This window comes from Primulina eburnea, chromosome 14 (genome assembly GCF_022965805.1).
Source record: "Primulina eburnea isolate SZY01 chromosome 14, ASM2296580v1, whole genome shotgun sequence".
Lineage (NCBI taxonomy): Eukaryota > Viridiplantae > Streptophyta > Magnoliopsida > Lamiales > Gesneriaceae > Primulina > Primulina eburnea.
Genome location: NC_133114.1, coordinates 30,100,412 through 30,116,854, shown reverse-complemented (window position 1 = coordinate 30,116,854; position 16,443 = coordinate 30,100,412). Strand labels below are relative to the sequence as shown.

At 35.9% G+C, this 16,443-nt stretch overlaps 3 protein-coding genes across 4 annotated transcripts; 1 reads left to right on the top strand and 2 right to left on the bottom strand.

Moving 5' to 3' along the window:
- Positions 1 to 357: 357 nt before the first annotated feature.
- LOC140812600 (malate dehydrogenase, mitochondrial-like) lies at positions 358 to 3,876 on the bottom strand. The gene is made up of 7 exons (XM_073170909.1): positions 3,521 to 3,876; positions 2,794 to 2,967; positions 2,505 to 2,673; positions 2,358 to 2,419; positions 2,121 to 2,242; positions 1,197 to 1,314; positions 358 to 899 (listed from the first exon to the last, which is right to left on the bottom strand). The coding sequence occupies exons 1-7, from the start codon at positions 3,782 to 3,784 to the stop codon at positions 759 to 761; spliced, it is 1,050 nt and encodes a 349-aa protein (XP_073027010.1). The 5' UTR covers positions 3,785 to 3,876; the 3' UTR covers positions 358 to 758.
- A 3,017-nt stretch (positions 3,877 to 6,893) lies between these two features.
- Positions 6,894 to 9,447, bottom strand: LOC140812598 (uncharacterized). The gene is made up of 4 exons (XM_073170908.1): positions 8,994 to 9,447; positions 8,317 to 8,414; positions 8,170 to 8,235; positions 6,894 to 7,898 (listed from the first exon to the last, which is right to left on the bottom strand). Exons 1-4 carry the CDS (start codon positions 9,389 to 9,391, stop codon positions 7,036 to 7,038), a joined length of 1,425 nt encoding a protein of 474 aa, XP_073027009.1. The 5' UTR covers positions 9,392 to 9,447; the 3' UTR covers positions 6,894 to 7,035.
- Positions 9,448 to 12,583: 3,136 nt separating this feature from the next.
- On the top strand, positions 12,584 to 16,376 carry LOC140811686 (ATG8-interacting protein 1-like). Of its 2 annotated transcripts, none has more exons than XM_073169727.1 (3): positions 12,584 to 12,866; positions 14,431 to 15,258; positions 16,059 to 16,376. In XM_073169727.1, the coding sequence occupies exons 2-3, from the start codon at positions 14,440 to 14,442 to the stop codon at positions 16,155 to 16,157; spliced, it is 918 nt and encodes a 305-aa protein (XP_073025828.1). In that variant the 5' UTR covers positions 12,584 to 12,866; positions 14,431 to 14,439; the 3' UTR covers positions 16,158 to 16,376. The 2 variants fall into 2 exon arrangements, with proteins under 2 accessions (XP_073025828.1, XP_073025827.1); XM_073169726.1 differs by having other exon boundaries at positions 12,586 to 12,866; positions 14,414 to 15,258; positions 16,059 to 16,375.
- Positions 16,377 to 16,443: the final 67 nt, after the last annotated feature.

The following is a 16,443-nucleotide window of genomic DNA, read 5'->3' as shown; positions in this document are numbered from 1 at the left end:
AATTTTTGTTGTAAACACGTCTGATTGAACTGGGACTACAACTTCAGTCCCACAATCTCCGTTTGGCCGTTTTGGATTAAAATTCCTCGAGTTCAAAAATCCAATACTCAATGTGACTCACAGAGCATGCAGAAAACAAACAGGAGGTGGAACAAGGACATACCTAGCTTAAATTTTTTTTTAAAATATCCTCAAATTATACCCATAATTTCTGTTTTCGTTAATTGAGGTTTATAGCATTTGAATTTCAATAATACGGGTTATCCATTTTTCTTTCTTCTGTTTTCAATTCCAGATTCCCACTGCCATACCTAAAGTAGTCTAAGGTACAAGATCTTTCTCCGAATAGCATCTTACTAACTAAAAACTGCATCCTTTAGCATTACAAATTAACATTTAAGGCCCAAACCAGGCTCTTTGCTGAAGCCGGTGATCCCAGGCAATGAATTTTCAAATGACAATATTGAATTAACAGGAAGTAGCAATGCCTGCTGCAATTATCTGACTTTCAAGTCTTACTAACTAGTAATCTCAATCAACAGCGGCATAATTCAAGACTCTACAACAGAACGCACATGCAGTTCCTTAGACTGTTTCATTTTTATTCTACGTATACGCATGTCTTGAGCCTAATTCAAGTAAAGGTATGGTATCACCTCCGTGTAGCAAGAAACACTTGAATAGGATGCAAAATAGGCAAAAGACTCAAAATTGTGATAACATCTTGGTAATTGGATGGAGTTTGGCTAGCTGCCGTTTTAACTGCCATGAACAAATGCAATACCTTTTTCGATTGAACTTTTCAGTTCAGGCTTGAGAGCTTCTAGACCTTGTTGCTCATAATCTGATAGTGGACCCAAACCCAAGACTTCCTCCACACCATTCCTCCCGAGTCTCACCTGTTAATGCAATTATTTAAAATTAATTAGTAGCTCGACATTGTGTATATGGTTCAATCTTCTACTGGATTGGGATCCAGCAATCAAACCACACCCAATTGACCATTTAACCATTTAAGGTTTATTATGCATTTTCATTTAGCTTTGAACAGCATATTACTCAGAGACCTTGACTTGCTTTAACTTTTAATAACAATCTTTAATAGACCAATACTCAACAGGGAAATGGATTGGTTTGATTTCTCAAATTCAAGTAACAGATAACATGAAATAAGAACTCCAAACTTTTCCGCTCACCTTGGATGCAAAGAAAGGTAGCTCAGTCACAGTTGATTGCACAAAAGAACATTCCACAACATCCGGAACTCCATTGAGCCCCTTCAAGCAAGCATCAGCAAATATGGCCCCCGCATAACTGTAAGAATTTATATCAAATAGTCTCCACGACATGTGTGTTGCACATTCATTCACCTATTACAGTATAATCATACAGACACGAGCAAGGTATCATTAACTCCTATCGTTAAGATTTTAAGTTCATTGAGATGATGCAATGAAATTATGATAAATCCTTTAATCAAATCATAAAAATTTATGGACTTGAATAAGTATTACGTAAATTAATTAATCACAATCTTGGGCAACTAAATAAGAGATCATTAGGTTAAAATGAGGATTTTCAGTAAAATAACATTGGTCAAACCTTTTTTTTAAAACTAACCCTCTCTCAAGTGTATTTAAAAACACTCACATATACTTGGGGATTCTTATTTTTCAAAAACTTAGTTTGATCAAGTTTATTTTTAAAACTTTTCCGGCTTAGATTACAAAATGCAACATTCAATCCTCGGTGATATAAAAGAAATAACAAGGGGAAACTAATTTAGATTGCTACATTTACATTCCAAATTGCTGGTATAAGATTATGCCTTCAACTTCCCTCCACATCAAGATATACTATTAAAAAACTGTAACAGAGGCCTTCACTCCACTCCCATTGCCAGACCACTTGATACACAAACACAAACACCAAAAAATCAAAGTGAATTGATTTTATACTCGGCTATTTCAGGTGATACAATGTTTAATATTCAAATTAAAGTCACCACTTCTAACCGCCTGATGTATCATCCCCTGATTAAACATTTAAAGTTCAAATTCTACTGGTCATCAAAGCACCAAAAAACATCAACAAGCAGCAGGTTTAAGCATATTACTTACGCCATTGACAGAGTAGCTGAACCTTTTCCAGCTTTGGCCTCAACAACTTCAGTCCCACCATCTTGTGTTCGTTTTGTTAGAGCTTTAATGACCTCATCTGACAAATTTGCTTGCGGTGAAGCCTGTTTTAAAACAACGGTACTTGTCAAGACACATGGCACGCACTACTGAATTCGCATATCTGGAAAAATAATTGCAAAAATTGGAACAAGAAAAAATTCAGTGAAAATGCAGTACTTGTGAAAACAGGGGAAGAATGGTAATTCCAGCATGACCGCCAACAACAGGTACATTCACGCCTGCCATAAAAGAGAAAAAGTTCAAGAAATGTAACTTACAGACGAAAATCACCACTCAAAGCAAGCAAACGCCACCTTGACATACCTGCCACATTGGCATTGGCTTTGCCAGCATAAAATGTTTTGGCTCTCACCACATCGAGGGTAGTCACACCAAACAACTTCTTCTCATCATATACTCCCTTGCTCTTGAATACCTCTGCGGCAATTGGGACTGTGGAGTTCACAGGGTTGCTAATCATATTGACAAGAGCCTGAAGTTTCAATAAGCCCATGAATATTATTCTCACGATTTTGCGTTCAGTAGCTAAGAAAATAATTCCAAAATTAGAGTATCTGGAAATAAAATATGTTCAATTAAAGTCATGGATTACTTTGGGGCTGTACTTCGCAATGGCCTCACAAAGAGATTTGACAATGCCAGCGTTAATCTTGAAGAGGTCGTCACGGGTCATGCCAGGCTTTCTGGGTACACCAGCTGGAATGATGACTATGTCTGAACCCTCGAGAGCCTGCCCTAGCTGCTCTTCTGACGCATACCCTACCACCTACACAGACAAGTAACCACACAAATCAGTTAAACAGTTAAAATATTGAAGCAAATATGAGAAGAGAGAATCCTCACTGACTATATCAATCTCATTGACATTCAAATTTGAATTTGAGAGAAGAGAAGCCCGAAAATCAGATTAAAATCTTGGCAATCGGCAATCCCTTTTTATTTTTCCCAGTCCAAAAATAATAGATGGGAACCAGAAGGGACATGCTGAAGCTCCTATTTACTGAGAGAACGTAAAGGATCCTAATTTATATAGAATTAGTTTTCCCATAAAATGCAACAAGAACCACAACCGCCATCTCGTGGGGAAAAGGACGAGCTATTGAAAGTCCAGAATAGTTGAGCTAACAAGTAGTTAAGCAGACACAAATAAACCTCAACAATAACAAAGGGGGAACTATATATGTGACCAAACTAAATTAGAATTGAAAACAAACAAGCACAAAAGAAGCTCAAAAAACCTAACACCAACGAGCAAACAACATAATAAAAAAAGGATAAAATAAAAATTTCAGAATAAAAGCGAAACAGATCCATAGAACCTCAGATCTGGTGTTAATATGGCTGACATCAGCGGCGACGCCAGGAGTCCCCGCGATATCGTAGAGAGCGAGCTTAGATACATGAGGATTCAACTTCATCAAAAGAGATAGCGGCTGGCCGATCCCGCCTGCGGCTCCCAAAATGGTAACCTTCCGCTCCGGCGCCGACTCCGATGAGAATCCTCGCCGCAATATATGCGACGAAGCAGCTGTTGTAGAGCTGCTGTTTCTCCTGAGAGCAGATCTCAACATCGCGGCTTTCATTTCTACCTGTCGAAAGGCGAACCGGCACAGTCGCGGTGAAATTAGAGACTGTTTGTGAAACTGTAATAGCGATAGTGAACTACTGTAGAAAAGGATACTTATTTTATTGAAAAAACGGGGAACTCGTCAAATTCGACGCGCCCGGCCACCCATTTTCCACCTTTACTTTTACGTTTTTTTCCACTTTGGATCTGGAAAATAGATTTCAAGCAAATAATTAAATTAGACGGAAAATTCAAGAATTTTAATGAAAGCCGAACATTTTGAATTTTTTATTTATTGGTACGCAAACGATTTTTTTTGAAAAGGCAGACTCAAATGTTTGATTATCTTTTGCTCGAAAAATTTTGTTTGATTGTTTTAAAATTATTATTTTATTATTTAACGATCAAAATTTTCTTCGAACAATATATATTTTCGTGCATATAAAAAAATATTTTTTCTCTAATATATTAGATGAACCACTAATTCAATTTTCACCACCCAAAAGTACAAATCAAGTATTCAAAAAAAAAAAAACATGTGCTTTTTTTCTTTTCCTTTCTTTCATTTTTTTCATGTTATACATGGTCAAGTGACAGTATTTATAATTTATTCGATCATATACTAAAAAAATTGTCTTAGATATTCATGGAATAAACAACTTAGAGCCGAGTCTTATTTTCGCACTATTACGGATAGTAAATTAATGGTCGTAATAAGTTAGTATCAGTCATGTCTTATTTTTCAAATTATATAATTTTTTACCTCGACAGACAGAAAAAATTATATCGACTCATTGTATGTTACCAAATATCTTAAGCCTTGGATCGAACCAACCAATGACAAATTAATATTTGTGTGAGAATTGAAGAGACCCTTTATGGTCTACATTTGACATAAGAAAGCTTGAACAAAATACGATTCTCATTCTCGATTTTTTTTGTATATTCAAGTGCTGAATATGAGTTTTGAACATCTTTATATGTATTCTTTTCAAATACAGCAGCAGTGGATCATCTTTAAGTAATCGATAACTAATAGTTAACAATCCGAACAAAAATGAAGTTGTCAAAAGGGAAGCCTGAGATGTAAATGTGCTGCGCTTACTAATTAATGCAAGTGACAGAACCCCTTTCCTGTCCTGCAAATTCGTGGTTTTCAATTTTCTTTGCATTGCAACAAACTCACACACCCTTTTAGCAATGAAGAATTCAATCCAACATCAGGTCTGGTTAACTGAATGACTCAAGGAACACATAATAAGGTTCATTGTGTAGCTCCCGTTTTCAGGAGTTTCGGGATTCGTGATTTGTCATTAGGCAACAATTTGTGCTTGCCCCTGTTGAGTTTTTTTCACCCATTCCAGAATACTGCCACGGTCCTCTCTGGTGATGAAATGCCTTCACACATGCATGCAACAAATTTAGATCAACAAAACGGTATCACTAGTTATTCTTGGATTACTCATTCTTAGCAGCTTAATTTCACGAGTTTCATAACATATTTAAGTATTATTATATATGCATGTGTAGTTTACCAATTACCAATATAACACGAAACTGGAAATTAAACAAATTCATGTAGCAAGAGATCTTAAGAGCTATAAGTTATTGCCTTGAGCTACAATTTGTACCTATAATTTGAGCTATCATGGTGGATTTTCATGCTTTCCTGGTGTTATAAACAGATTCATAGGAAGAAATTCATACATAATCAAGCAATCAATCAGCGACGGGGATCTGTGGGAGAAATTTGATCTGGATTTTGTGCAGGTGGAAAAATTTGCAAAAGGAAATTACTTTGGCTGATTAGATTCGGTTCGCTAAGGACAGAAGAGCCAATCATCAACTGCTCAACTAGCCTTGAAATGTCATCTTTCGGACAAACTAAATAGAAGCTGAGACTGATTTTCTGTAGCACAAGGCACTCGCACGCTTCTTATGTGGATGCACGTATTTTATTGGTTAGACATTCTTCTTAAAAATCATTTGACAAAAGTTGACGACAAAGAGAATAAGAATCCTCCGTATCGCATATTTTGGACAACTGGAAAGAATGAAATGTTCAGTTAACTAGTGTTTTAATTGATCATGCATAATATCCTATTTTTATTTGAAAGGAACAATTGTCCAGGGTAAAGAAAATGAATAGCTGTGGTTGCAGGGATTCGTTCATTGAAGACACGAACGTGCCCTCGGAGAAGTTACAAGTTTCTCTTGAGATGTTATTCTAACCATGTATCAAGTGTGAATATTTAAAGATGTGTCGTTCATCAATGGACCTCACATATATTGATAAACGTTCAGGGATAACGTCCTAAGAGTAACATCTCATTTATTGTGCTCTTGTTAGTCTTTGAGATGGATAAATTTATGGAATGCTGTACTGATACATATTGTTTCATTTATTGATAGATAAACATGGTACAAGTCACATAGGTGATCCAGTTTAGGGAATAAAACTATAGAAATCAAATGGTAAATGAAGCAATCTAGTAAAAAATAGCTCCATTATTAAATATGTAATAATGAGCTGGACCCGCGTCATCACCTAAAATAGGTGGATAGGATTATTAATTTACCTTAAATCCAACGAAAGAAAGATGTTTCACTGAAACGTCAAATTAAAAAAAAAAAAAATGCAAGAAACACGTTATTTTCCCAACAGAAGTACAAACATTCGAATTTAAGATACCAGAACATAGCTTCGTTTACCAATAAAAAAAGAAACACGGTTGAAAAGGGCATGAAAACTACGGTTGATTAAAATGGAGAAGATTTCCAAACCACTTAAAACATTTTAAATTATGTATTTCTCATATGCAATAAATAAAGTTCCACTCAAGTAATGTATGCAATCAACTGTACATATCACAATGCACCAAAATTTCTCGTAAATACTAACTCAAACTTTAACATAGGAATACGAATATTCATAATCTATTCAACTGCTTTTTATTATGAACAAATTGTTGCGACATGCGGACCACATATTTTTTACTAGTTCGCTAAATTGAGGCAACCCTTCTCCGATGGATCGGGATGTGCACGACTGCTTGTAATCCCAGCCAAATCCACCCACGCGTATAAATACAGTTGTATTCAGATCAGAGGACAAAACAATCCCAAACAACAAAATCGTGAAACATTTGCACATTGAACTGAACTATAAGCACATCGATACCAACGAAAAATCTTTTAGAGTTTATGAAACTTGAGCTACAGCCGAGATCTCAGAATTATGACGGATGCCATTATTACACACATATCTTAGTAATTTGATGGTGGAGGGAAATCTCTTCCGGGCACATTCTGGTTCTGGTAGGCACTTCCGCCGTCCATGTTTTGGCCATAGCCACTCTGATTGTGTCCTTGACCAGGCCCCGCGTTAGGAGTATGACTGTTCTGATATTGTCCCGTGACAGGTCCCATGTTCGGATTTTGTTCCGAACCACGCCCCATGTTTGGAGAATGACTGTTCTGATATTGTCCCGTGCCAGGTCCCATGTATGGATTTTGTCCCGGACCAGGCCTCATGTATGGATTTTGTCCTGGACCTGGTCCCACGTTTGGGTTTTGTCCCGGAATTGGAGGTCCCATTTGTCCCGGGCTCGGAGGACCCGTGTTTGAAGCATAGCTGTTGGGATTAGGTATTGGTCCAGGTGCCCTGTTTGGACCAAAGCTGTTCTGATTCGGTCCAGGACCGGATTGATAGGGCATTCCTCCACTATTTGGCGCATTGCCATACTGGTTTGGGGCATTGTTGGGTACATCTCTAGGATTTGGAGGATAATTTCCTGAGTTGCTCGGTGGCACATTGCCCCCGTAGTTTGACTGTCCTCCCATGTTATTGGGTTGCTGATGCATATTGGGTTGCATTGCTCCTGTGTTAGGCACATTCGGTGGAATTGCTGACATATTTGGTGGCCCCCCAGCGCTACCACCAGGACTTCCAACATTGGTAAAGTTCTGATTGTTCATATCTCTTCTTCTCTCAAAGTTTCTAGATCTGTCAAAGTTGCGAGGTCTGTCATTGCGCCTGTTCCTCTCATTTGCCCGAGCATTGTTCCTCACCCATTCCTCATGATATTTAGGGTCATATGGAACAGCCTGCCCATTGATAAAAGGTTCCCCTGCAATAAGCAAAATCATAAAATTAGAGTAAATATTCCCTACTGACCAAGCAGCAGCATGTAAAAATAAATGGAGCTATACCGAATAATGTAATAAATAAGATAATATGCATTAGCACATTCATAGTTGCACTTTATAGATAACAATGCAGGTGCAAGATTGAAAAAAGTGACAGATTAGAACCACCAAATGGTCAGGTCACATACATAACAAAAAGAAGTCAACGGACAGGCCATTGCAGTGCAATAAATGTATCGTGCAACTCCATACCTCCGTAATCTTTATTTCTCACATCCAAGTAAGAATCAGGAAGCACCCATCGGACTTTCGGCAGCTCTGCACCAAAATGGATTTAAATCAGACAAAAATCCAGAATCAAAACCTTGTCAGGAAACAGCGATGACAAAACCCAAAAACCTTTTAACTTGTATGAAAGTTCTTCAGACACAAGGGCTCCAAAGGCAAAGTAATGCCTAGTAGAAACAGAATATATTTTCATCCTTGCTTCTTCCTCACTGTCAATACCAAAAAGTTAATTCATTTGACATAGCAAAAACACACCAAACACCAAGGTTTCAAAAAGTAACATCATTATTCTCATATCAGAGACGTGCAACCAACTTCTCTTTACCAAGAAAAGTAGATACACGTCAACCATCCACCTTATCGACTGTTTAATTGGAACTTCAGAAACACAAGCTTCATTAATTCCAGCATTCTCTTCAAAGAACACAGCCAGGAATGAGATGCGGAATTGAAGTTTGCAAGCCCCGTATCTTCCAAAGACCTACTACCATCATATTGTGTCGTCCTATGCACCATACTTTTATCAACAAACACATATTTTTTATTCTTGCCATGTATTTTCCAACTAAACTCTTTTCGTTCGTTAAAAACCAGTGCACATCAATAAAAAGTTAAAACAATAATCGTGGTAATAATCTTCTTTATGCGTCCACTTTCATGAACATTTGATAAATACTCCCACCGGTCACCAATAATTACAGTCTACGTGATAAATCATCAACCTACGCAGTATACATACACAAACAAGATAATAGCAAAAATAGCAAACTTTAACAAAAATTACAAACCTTCCCACAACCATAGCCAAGGTTTTGATGTAACTATCGATGATTTCATCTCTGGTCGGCTCATTCTCTGGTTTTTCCATGACCACGAGCCAATGCTCGAAATCACAACCGTCGAGCAGAATCGTCTCCTTCGGTGGACGGTTAGACCAGTTGGGGTTTGGATCATTAAGAGATGAAGAGGTATGTCGACTCGCAAAACCTCTGGTACACAACGCTGGTCCGAGGCGGCGAAAATTGGAAGATGAGGCCGTGGAAACAAGTGGGCGGATACGGAAGAGGAATGAAGACGAGTTGGGAAAAACGGCGGAGGGTACCGTGGTGTATGAGCGGGGAAACGAGACGAATAGATTTTGCTTGGAGATGACGAGTAGAGAGCGAGTGAGATAGCGAGTCGCCATTTTCAGGATGCTGTTATGCGTTAAACCCTAGCAAGATAATGGAATGCGAGTGCAATGCGGGTTTCATACGGCTTGAGTGGTTTGGAATTTGAACTGCCCCTTGGAAAAATAAGATATTCGTAATATGCCCCCATTGTTTTAAAAATTGCTATGAATGAGATATATCTTTACTATATTTTCTCTCTTGTACTCACTGTTTTTTGTTTCTATTATTAAACTATAAAAATGTCTCCACCACACTCCACATTTCATCTTACCCTTTCTACCTCATTTCTCTGTTACCTTCCAAATCAAAACAAAAGTGAGTTTTGCCATCATTTTATTTGAAAATGCGGCCTCAATCCATCGCTTAACATAGAAAATTCACGATACGTTTTGGAAAATCAAAAGTAGAAGTTGTATTTGTTCTTTTCTTGATTTGTTCGTGTTTTCAGCAAAGTTCTACTCTAATTTTTTTTTATGTACATTATGTTTCGATGTATATGATACACTCACAGTCTTAGATATCGTTCAAATATAATATTTTATTTATATCTACCCTTCAAATCCTCGATTTTTGACAATATTATCAATGATCCTTAGTTGGTGATACTTTTCTTCCAATATGAGGATGTGAATATGAAATGTGTATATTTGACTTTGTGCAACGTGTGTCTTTCTACAGTTGGGCTTTTTGGTCAAATGTCAAGCCATTGGTGACGAAGTATCGATTCTAACCAAAATTTAGGTCATTGCAAATGAGTATCCTTGTGTTTTACTGACTTCTCTTCTTTGAAGTTACTACGAGAAATTAAACAATATATCAAATTTGCAATTGTATTCTTTAATGTAAATGACAATTTCGAACTACGAGAAATTATTAGCAATCAAAGTCACTACTTAGTAAATGACTTGGAGATAATGGTGAAAATACACGAACTCTAACATCTTTAACTGTATTTTTCTACGTGGGTTGTTGCCAAGACAGAGAAAGAAGAGAACAAATAGAACAATTTTGGAGATATAAATTAACAATGATCTAAATAAAATTTTGGGTTGTTATTATATTTATTGCGTGGAACTTGCTGGGACCAATCCGGAGGGGCTTTTATCAAGTTCGGAGAATAAAAAATGTATATCTTATTCGTTATGGGTTTTTTTTAGTTTATTATTTATTGGATATTAAGAATATGATATGTAATATTTCTTAAATTAATAAATATCGTTTTTTTTTGGGTGATTTTTTTTTTAAATAAAATTTGCTGCGAGTTGGCAAAAGTTTCGTGGAACTAATGAAATATAAATTCTCGAAGCCTATAAATACAACGTCCTGCAAATTAAATACAAGCATTTGAAAGATATTCAAATCATGTGCAACATACATGAAGAAATTAGTTAGAATGAGATCAAGCCTAAGTGTGAAGATAAATTTACGAGATACACATTGTAATTGATTATATTAACACACAATCACTCACACATATAGATGAAAGTTTAGCTTCAAAGTTTAGTCGAGTGAGTCTTCACACATATGCATTAAAAATTATGTTTGTAGTTTTGACATAAAAGACATTAAATATTATGCAGATTGTGAAGTTGCGACCTATAATCGAGAATGTGTTATGAGTTTCAATTAGACAAGAGATGGATCCTAAGTTGAAATGAGTTGTATAAGGTGTTTTCATTTTATGTGTATTTCAAATATCAAAATATTGCATACCAAATGTTTTAAATGCAAACATTTTTAGACATTCAACTTGCATATCTTTTAAATGTTTTATCAAAATGTTTATTCGTTTCTATGAATGATTATTTTGATTGTCTTCTGTTTTGTTTGAACACCAAAATTGATTTAATTTATTAGTGTTCAATATATAAAAAACCGAATTATTGTAACTCAATCATTATCCTTCAATCGATCATATCACTAGTATATATATAAAAAAAACATATCATTGACTTTCACAAAAGTCACTTTTTACAAAAGGCCCGAGAAAAATTGTACAAAATTCTAAATTTTCAATTCTCGTTAACCAATTATTACATAAGTGTATAAACGAATTGAATCAAATCGAATATCACCAAAAAAAATTAAGGCTCGAACTTGAGTTTGAATAAGTGTATCATAACTCGAATTTAATAACTCGAGTTCAATTCAAACTCGAAAATTTCGATATTACATGGCTCTAGAATCTAGATCGATTCGAATTAAGACTCCAGTTCGAGACTAGGTCGAAACATGTGAAAATGTTCGCGCGGTATTCGTAAATAATTGCTCAAATATATAATTACATTATTTTAATAAAATGTTAAAACTTGTGAATAAATCACGAACTATCAAATAATATAATTTAAACTCAAATTCGGTTCGAAAAAACTGATAATATGGAGGTTGAACTCAATTTCGATAATTTCGAATACAAAATGCCATAAACTGAATTAGTTCGTTTACGGTCCTATTGCCCCATAATTAATATCTATTTCCATTTTCCTAATGAAGGCACCATATTCTCAATCCACGTGTCCCGTGAATGATGATATAATCTATTTCATTAACCCTTAATATGCATGCACACACATCGTATCAAAAGGTCCTTAAATAATATTTTTGCTTCTGTTTCTAAATAATATTGTTTAAAATGATATATAAATATGCACACACACAATGTATCAAAAGGTTGTTATTTTTTCTAATTAGCTATTTAGGCAGTAATTTTTAAAAAAAATTTTGATGTCAAGTTTTATTTTTAATAGTTAGGTGCTTTCTTTTAAAAAAATGAAGTTATGTAATTAGACATATGTACAGTTTTGATATGTTGTATATAAGTTGTTTTCATTATTGCTCTCATCGTTTATGTGTATCTCACATATTGAACGTGATGAAACATATCAAAATTGTATATTCACTATGTGAATGTCACCTTAATAATGAACACAGAGGTAAGTTGGTTGACAACATATAAAAGTATATATATACACACACTTGATATGATATACATCATCGTGCACGCTTACATGAACATCGCTGATTTATCACTCATCTATTAAATATATAATTTTGATATGTTTCATCACATCTAATAAGTGCGACACCTCAATGATACTCAAATAAAAATTAAAAAAATAGGTGTGACTGTGTGTATATGGCGTGCGATGTGGAGAAAGTATTGACGAAATGGATGGAAATTCTAAAACAAATTGATTTATGCCTTGGCTGCTCAACTACAAACTAATCGCGCAACTGTTAGATACTTTCTCCCCAACCCACGCCACCGAAATAACCGGGCACGACCACCCCCATTGGCCATAGACGCCTCCCGTAGCCGGTTAACACATGGTGACCACCTACCGGCTATCCCGGTATCTCTATCTTTTTCCACCAAAATCTTCTTACGTATGTTCCCTCTCCCTTCTATCCCAACTCCCGACACATCGCAATCATTGTTCTTGCTGGAGCTGTACTTCTTCCATCTGATCCTTATCTCTACTTCCGCAGGTGTTCTTACTAGTCGATTGATTAATTATTGATGGCTTTAATTTTTCTATCTCTCGCGATGAAAACCGCGATCGGATTATAATTTGACTTTTCACGTTTATCGACTGTTGTCGTATTATTTATGATCGCGGGTTCATGATTCGTAATAACCTTGGTTGGGATTCTTGAGAGTCAATTATAGTTTGTCTATTTCTCGGAATTATGCTATACTCATGCAATTACTAGTTTACTACCACTCCTATTGTTGGCAATAACTGATATTTCAAGCCTCTGGGAACTACATGTTGAATAGCAAATGGCTGGCTCTGTCTCTTGAGAGTTGGGGTTTTATGGTTTTAGTGGATTTTCACTGTATGGAGAAGTTATAGCTGAATTGTGTTTTTGCTGGCTATATGTTTTTCAGAGCTTCATTCCATTTTTTTATTGGGTTTGTTGGTTACCAAGTTGTTGGCTGATGTTATCTTTGGTCTTTTAACATAAACATTGTCTGTTGGACTTGTTGTGGTTCGCATCTCTCTCTTTTTTCACTTAGAAATTTCGAAATTATGCTGACGGGTTGATGGATGTATTTCACGATTCATCTATCAACTGCCATTATGATAAATATGTTTGGTGTTTTATTGTGCTATTTATTATTTGTGGTAGTGCACAAAAGGTTTAAAAATTGTTAGTTTTTAAAATGTGTGCCATAGAATATGTGGAGGTCGATATGATTCCCTTTACGTAAATGGAGTTTGTTTAAGTTATTTTCAATTAAAATACATAATTTCGAAGTTTTTAGATGTTCCTGACTTGTATATATTTATTGAGAATGGAGTGATACATGAGAATATTGATTTTGAAGAAAATATAAGATCATTTTGAAGTCGATAAAAATAACTAGTTGCTTGGTGTTTAATGGATTTTTTTAAAGAACTCTTATCAAGCATACTCGCAAAAGTCGAACCCAAAATAATATTTGGGTACTCTGTTCGTTTAACTACAAATAAGTAACGTACACGATGCATACATTTAAGGTTCGGGTCATATAGGTATTGCTGTATCATTCATTTATATTTGTATAAATATTTTCATCTAGAAAATTGTTTTCTGGAGTGTGAAGTGAAAATTTGGCGTCTTAGTTTTGTTTATCTGCATTGGTTTTCTTTTCTCAACACTCCCCACCTCTAGAAATGTTGAATGAACTTTAATATTTCATAAAACGTTAAAAATTCTTCATCCTTCTCATGTCATGCACCTTTCAAAGTTTGAAGTCGGTGTCATTTATGTTTCAATACTTTTTGCACCTTGACCATGTTTTCATCGCACTCACGAAATTGCGAATGATTCTTCAGCTTATTTTGGGATAGAAAAAATCCTTATGACAATTTATATATCCATGTCTTCTTGGAACTGGAATATATGCTGCCTTAATGAACTTGCCGCAACATTATGTAAAATCATTACATAATTCCGCTACGAGACTCTCTAATGCTTTTAAGTTTTAGACATTTCTACTCCAACTAATATTTTTTTCTGGATTTTATTACACCACGTGTTTCAATCAGGGGATTTTGAAATTTAGTTCCCGTAGATGGAGAATAATGAAGAAGGGGGGGAGGAACCTGTGACTAGAGGAAATGAGTGGGAAGTTGTATCACTCACTGAATCTGCATATGGTGCTGCTCCTGGTCCGAAGGAGGATGACTCAGGCCACAATAGCCAGGTTAAGTTAAACAACGAGAATGAGGCTGAAACTTCTACTGCTATGTTCATGTCAGGTCATTTCATTTTCCCTCCAAGTCAGCATGAGAATCTGCCTTTGAAACCTGAATATCTCGAGATACAAAATGATATGGGAGGTAAAAATGACGTTTCTCAGTTGATTGTGGAGGAAGGGAAAAAATCATATCTGAAGGATGAAGAAAACTTGAGTATCAAAGGATTGACGCCCGATGAATATTCTGGAACTCCAATATTTGATGAAAAAGGTAGCAGGTTACCGAGCTCAGACTTTAAAGTAGGCTTGGCCTATGACGAAGAGCAGAGCATTTACAGCAGTGCAACATTTAGTTCAGTGTACAGCGAAGCTGACCTCGTGGATTCTAATATGATTGAAGAGATTGGGAGGATGGATGATATGATTGAAGGTACTGACTGTGCATCAGATCCAAGCTTACATAGTTTAGAGAAACATGTTGATGGAAACAATCTCGATGATTATAAACTTCCTTCTGAAACTTGGTGGAGAAGGCGAATTATTTCTTTGTATGCCAATGCAAAAGAGGCAAATACATTTTGGTCTATCTGCATTGCTGCGGCTGTTATGGGGCTTGTGATTATTGGTCATCGGTGGCAGCAAGAGCGCTGGCAGACTTTGAACCTCAAGTGGCAGTCCGGTATTAAACATGAGGTAATGTTTTTCAGTCTGATGTGTGTATTGGCAATTTGGGACTTGTATTAAGAATCCACGTTCCTTGTGGCATTGTTGACTGTCGTATTTTATAGTTTTTTCCACGCTGGAAAAAAGCTTGCACAACGTTAACAAAATTTTGCTAATTTCAATAGTAGATAAAAAGCCTTATTTGATATGGAGCTTGTTATTTTTAATCGCTCATTCACAAGAACTCTCAAAGTCACGCATGTTGGCCATCCCATGCAACTGCATTTTAACCTCAGTTGCTCCCCCGCTCCTCTACTTGTACGTAGACATTTTTAGTTTTATCCTCTTCGTTCGGTGTTTATTCATGTGTGTCGATCTTTCTGTATTTTCATTTATATTTACCTGTTATCTATTTTCTTTGGGAAGAAAACTTTGATTCATACAAGGATGCGAAGCTTTGATAACATGCCAATCGATTTACTAATCCAATTCGACCCTATCGTCTGATCAACTTTAAATTTTTATTGGAGAACTGTGAATCTCGTTGTGCTTTTATTTAATCACAATATTTTTCCTATTTATTTTGATTCCCACAACAATGGTATTTATTATTTTTTATATCCTCATCGATCTTCCTTACCTGAACATAAATTGTGTTGAAACTTAAGGCCTAATCTTTGAAGTATTGATTTTTTTGGTTTCATAATTGATGCAATAATAGTGATGATTAAACTGTAGTCTTCAAGGCTCTGTTTATTTACTGCCTGATACCATATGCATATAGCTTTATTATTTTGCTAATTTTCTCCGATATTTTCTCTCATTTACAGAGAATGGGTATGATGCTTGGACCAATGACTCGACTTAAAGATGTGATTGTTGGTGGCCACCGACGAGGTTCGCTTGTGAGGGGTAACAACTCCATATAATAGTAAGATGATGACGACAATTTCGCTAAACAATAGGCATTGGGAAGGCAGGGGAGTGGGTGTGATGTTCTAGTTTATTCTCAAATTCGGTTATATGTTTTAAAGTCAAATTGACCAAGATTTTCAAAATTGTTATACTGATAATGCCTATCATATCAGGGCAGAAAATAAGCTGAATGTTTGACTTAAAATTGTGTATGTTTCTATCGAACTTCAAAGTTAATCCCTTATTTTGCTTATATCCGGGGGAGCTCATCTTGAGCCTTTAGCACGAACTGGCGCCTGA

What these genes read in the sequence shown, in the direction of transcription:
- LOC140812600 (XM_073170909.1), bottom strand. Translation starts at nt 3,784, where the DNA reads ATGAAAGCCGCGATGTTGAGATCTGCTCTCAGGAGAAACAGCAGCTCT. An exon ending in AGCCAATGCCAATGTGGCAG is followed by an intron (nt 2,420 to 2,504) that starts GTATGTCAAGGT and finishes CTTTTATGGCAG; the next exon opens with GCGTGAATGTACCTGTTGTT. An exon ending in TACCTTTCTTTGCATCCAAG is followed by an intron (nt 900 to 1,196) that starts GTGAGCGGAAAA and finishes TTGCATTAACAG; the next exon opens with GTGAGACTCGGGAGGAATGG.
- LOC140811686 (XM_073169727.1), top strand. Translation starts at nt 14,440, where the DNA reads ATGGAGAATAATGAAGAAGGGGGGGAGGAACCTGTGACTAGAGGAAAT. An exon ending in AGTCCGGTATTAAACATGAG is followed by an intron (nt 15,259 to 16,058) that starts GTAATGTTTTTC and finishes TCTCATTTACAG; the next exon opens with AGAATGGGTATGATGCTTGG.
- LOC140812598 (XM_073170908.1), bottom strand. Translation starts at nt 9,391, where the DNA reads ATGGCGACTCGCTATCTCACTCGCTCTCTACTCGTCATCTCCAAGCAA. An exon ending in ACTTTCATACAAGTTAAAAG is followed by an intron (nt 8,236 to 8,316) that starts GTTTTTGGGTTT and finishes ATTTTGGTGCAG; the next exon opens with AGCTGCCGAAAGTCCGATGG. An exon ending in GAGAAATAAAGATTACGGAG is followed by an intron (nt 7,899 to 8,169) that starts GTATGGAGTTGC and finishes TGCTTATTGCAG; the next exon opens with GGGAACCTTTTATCAATGGG.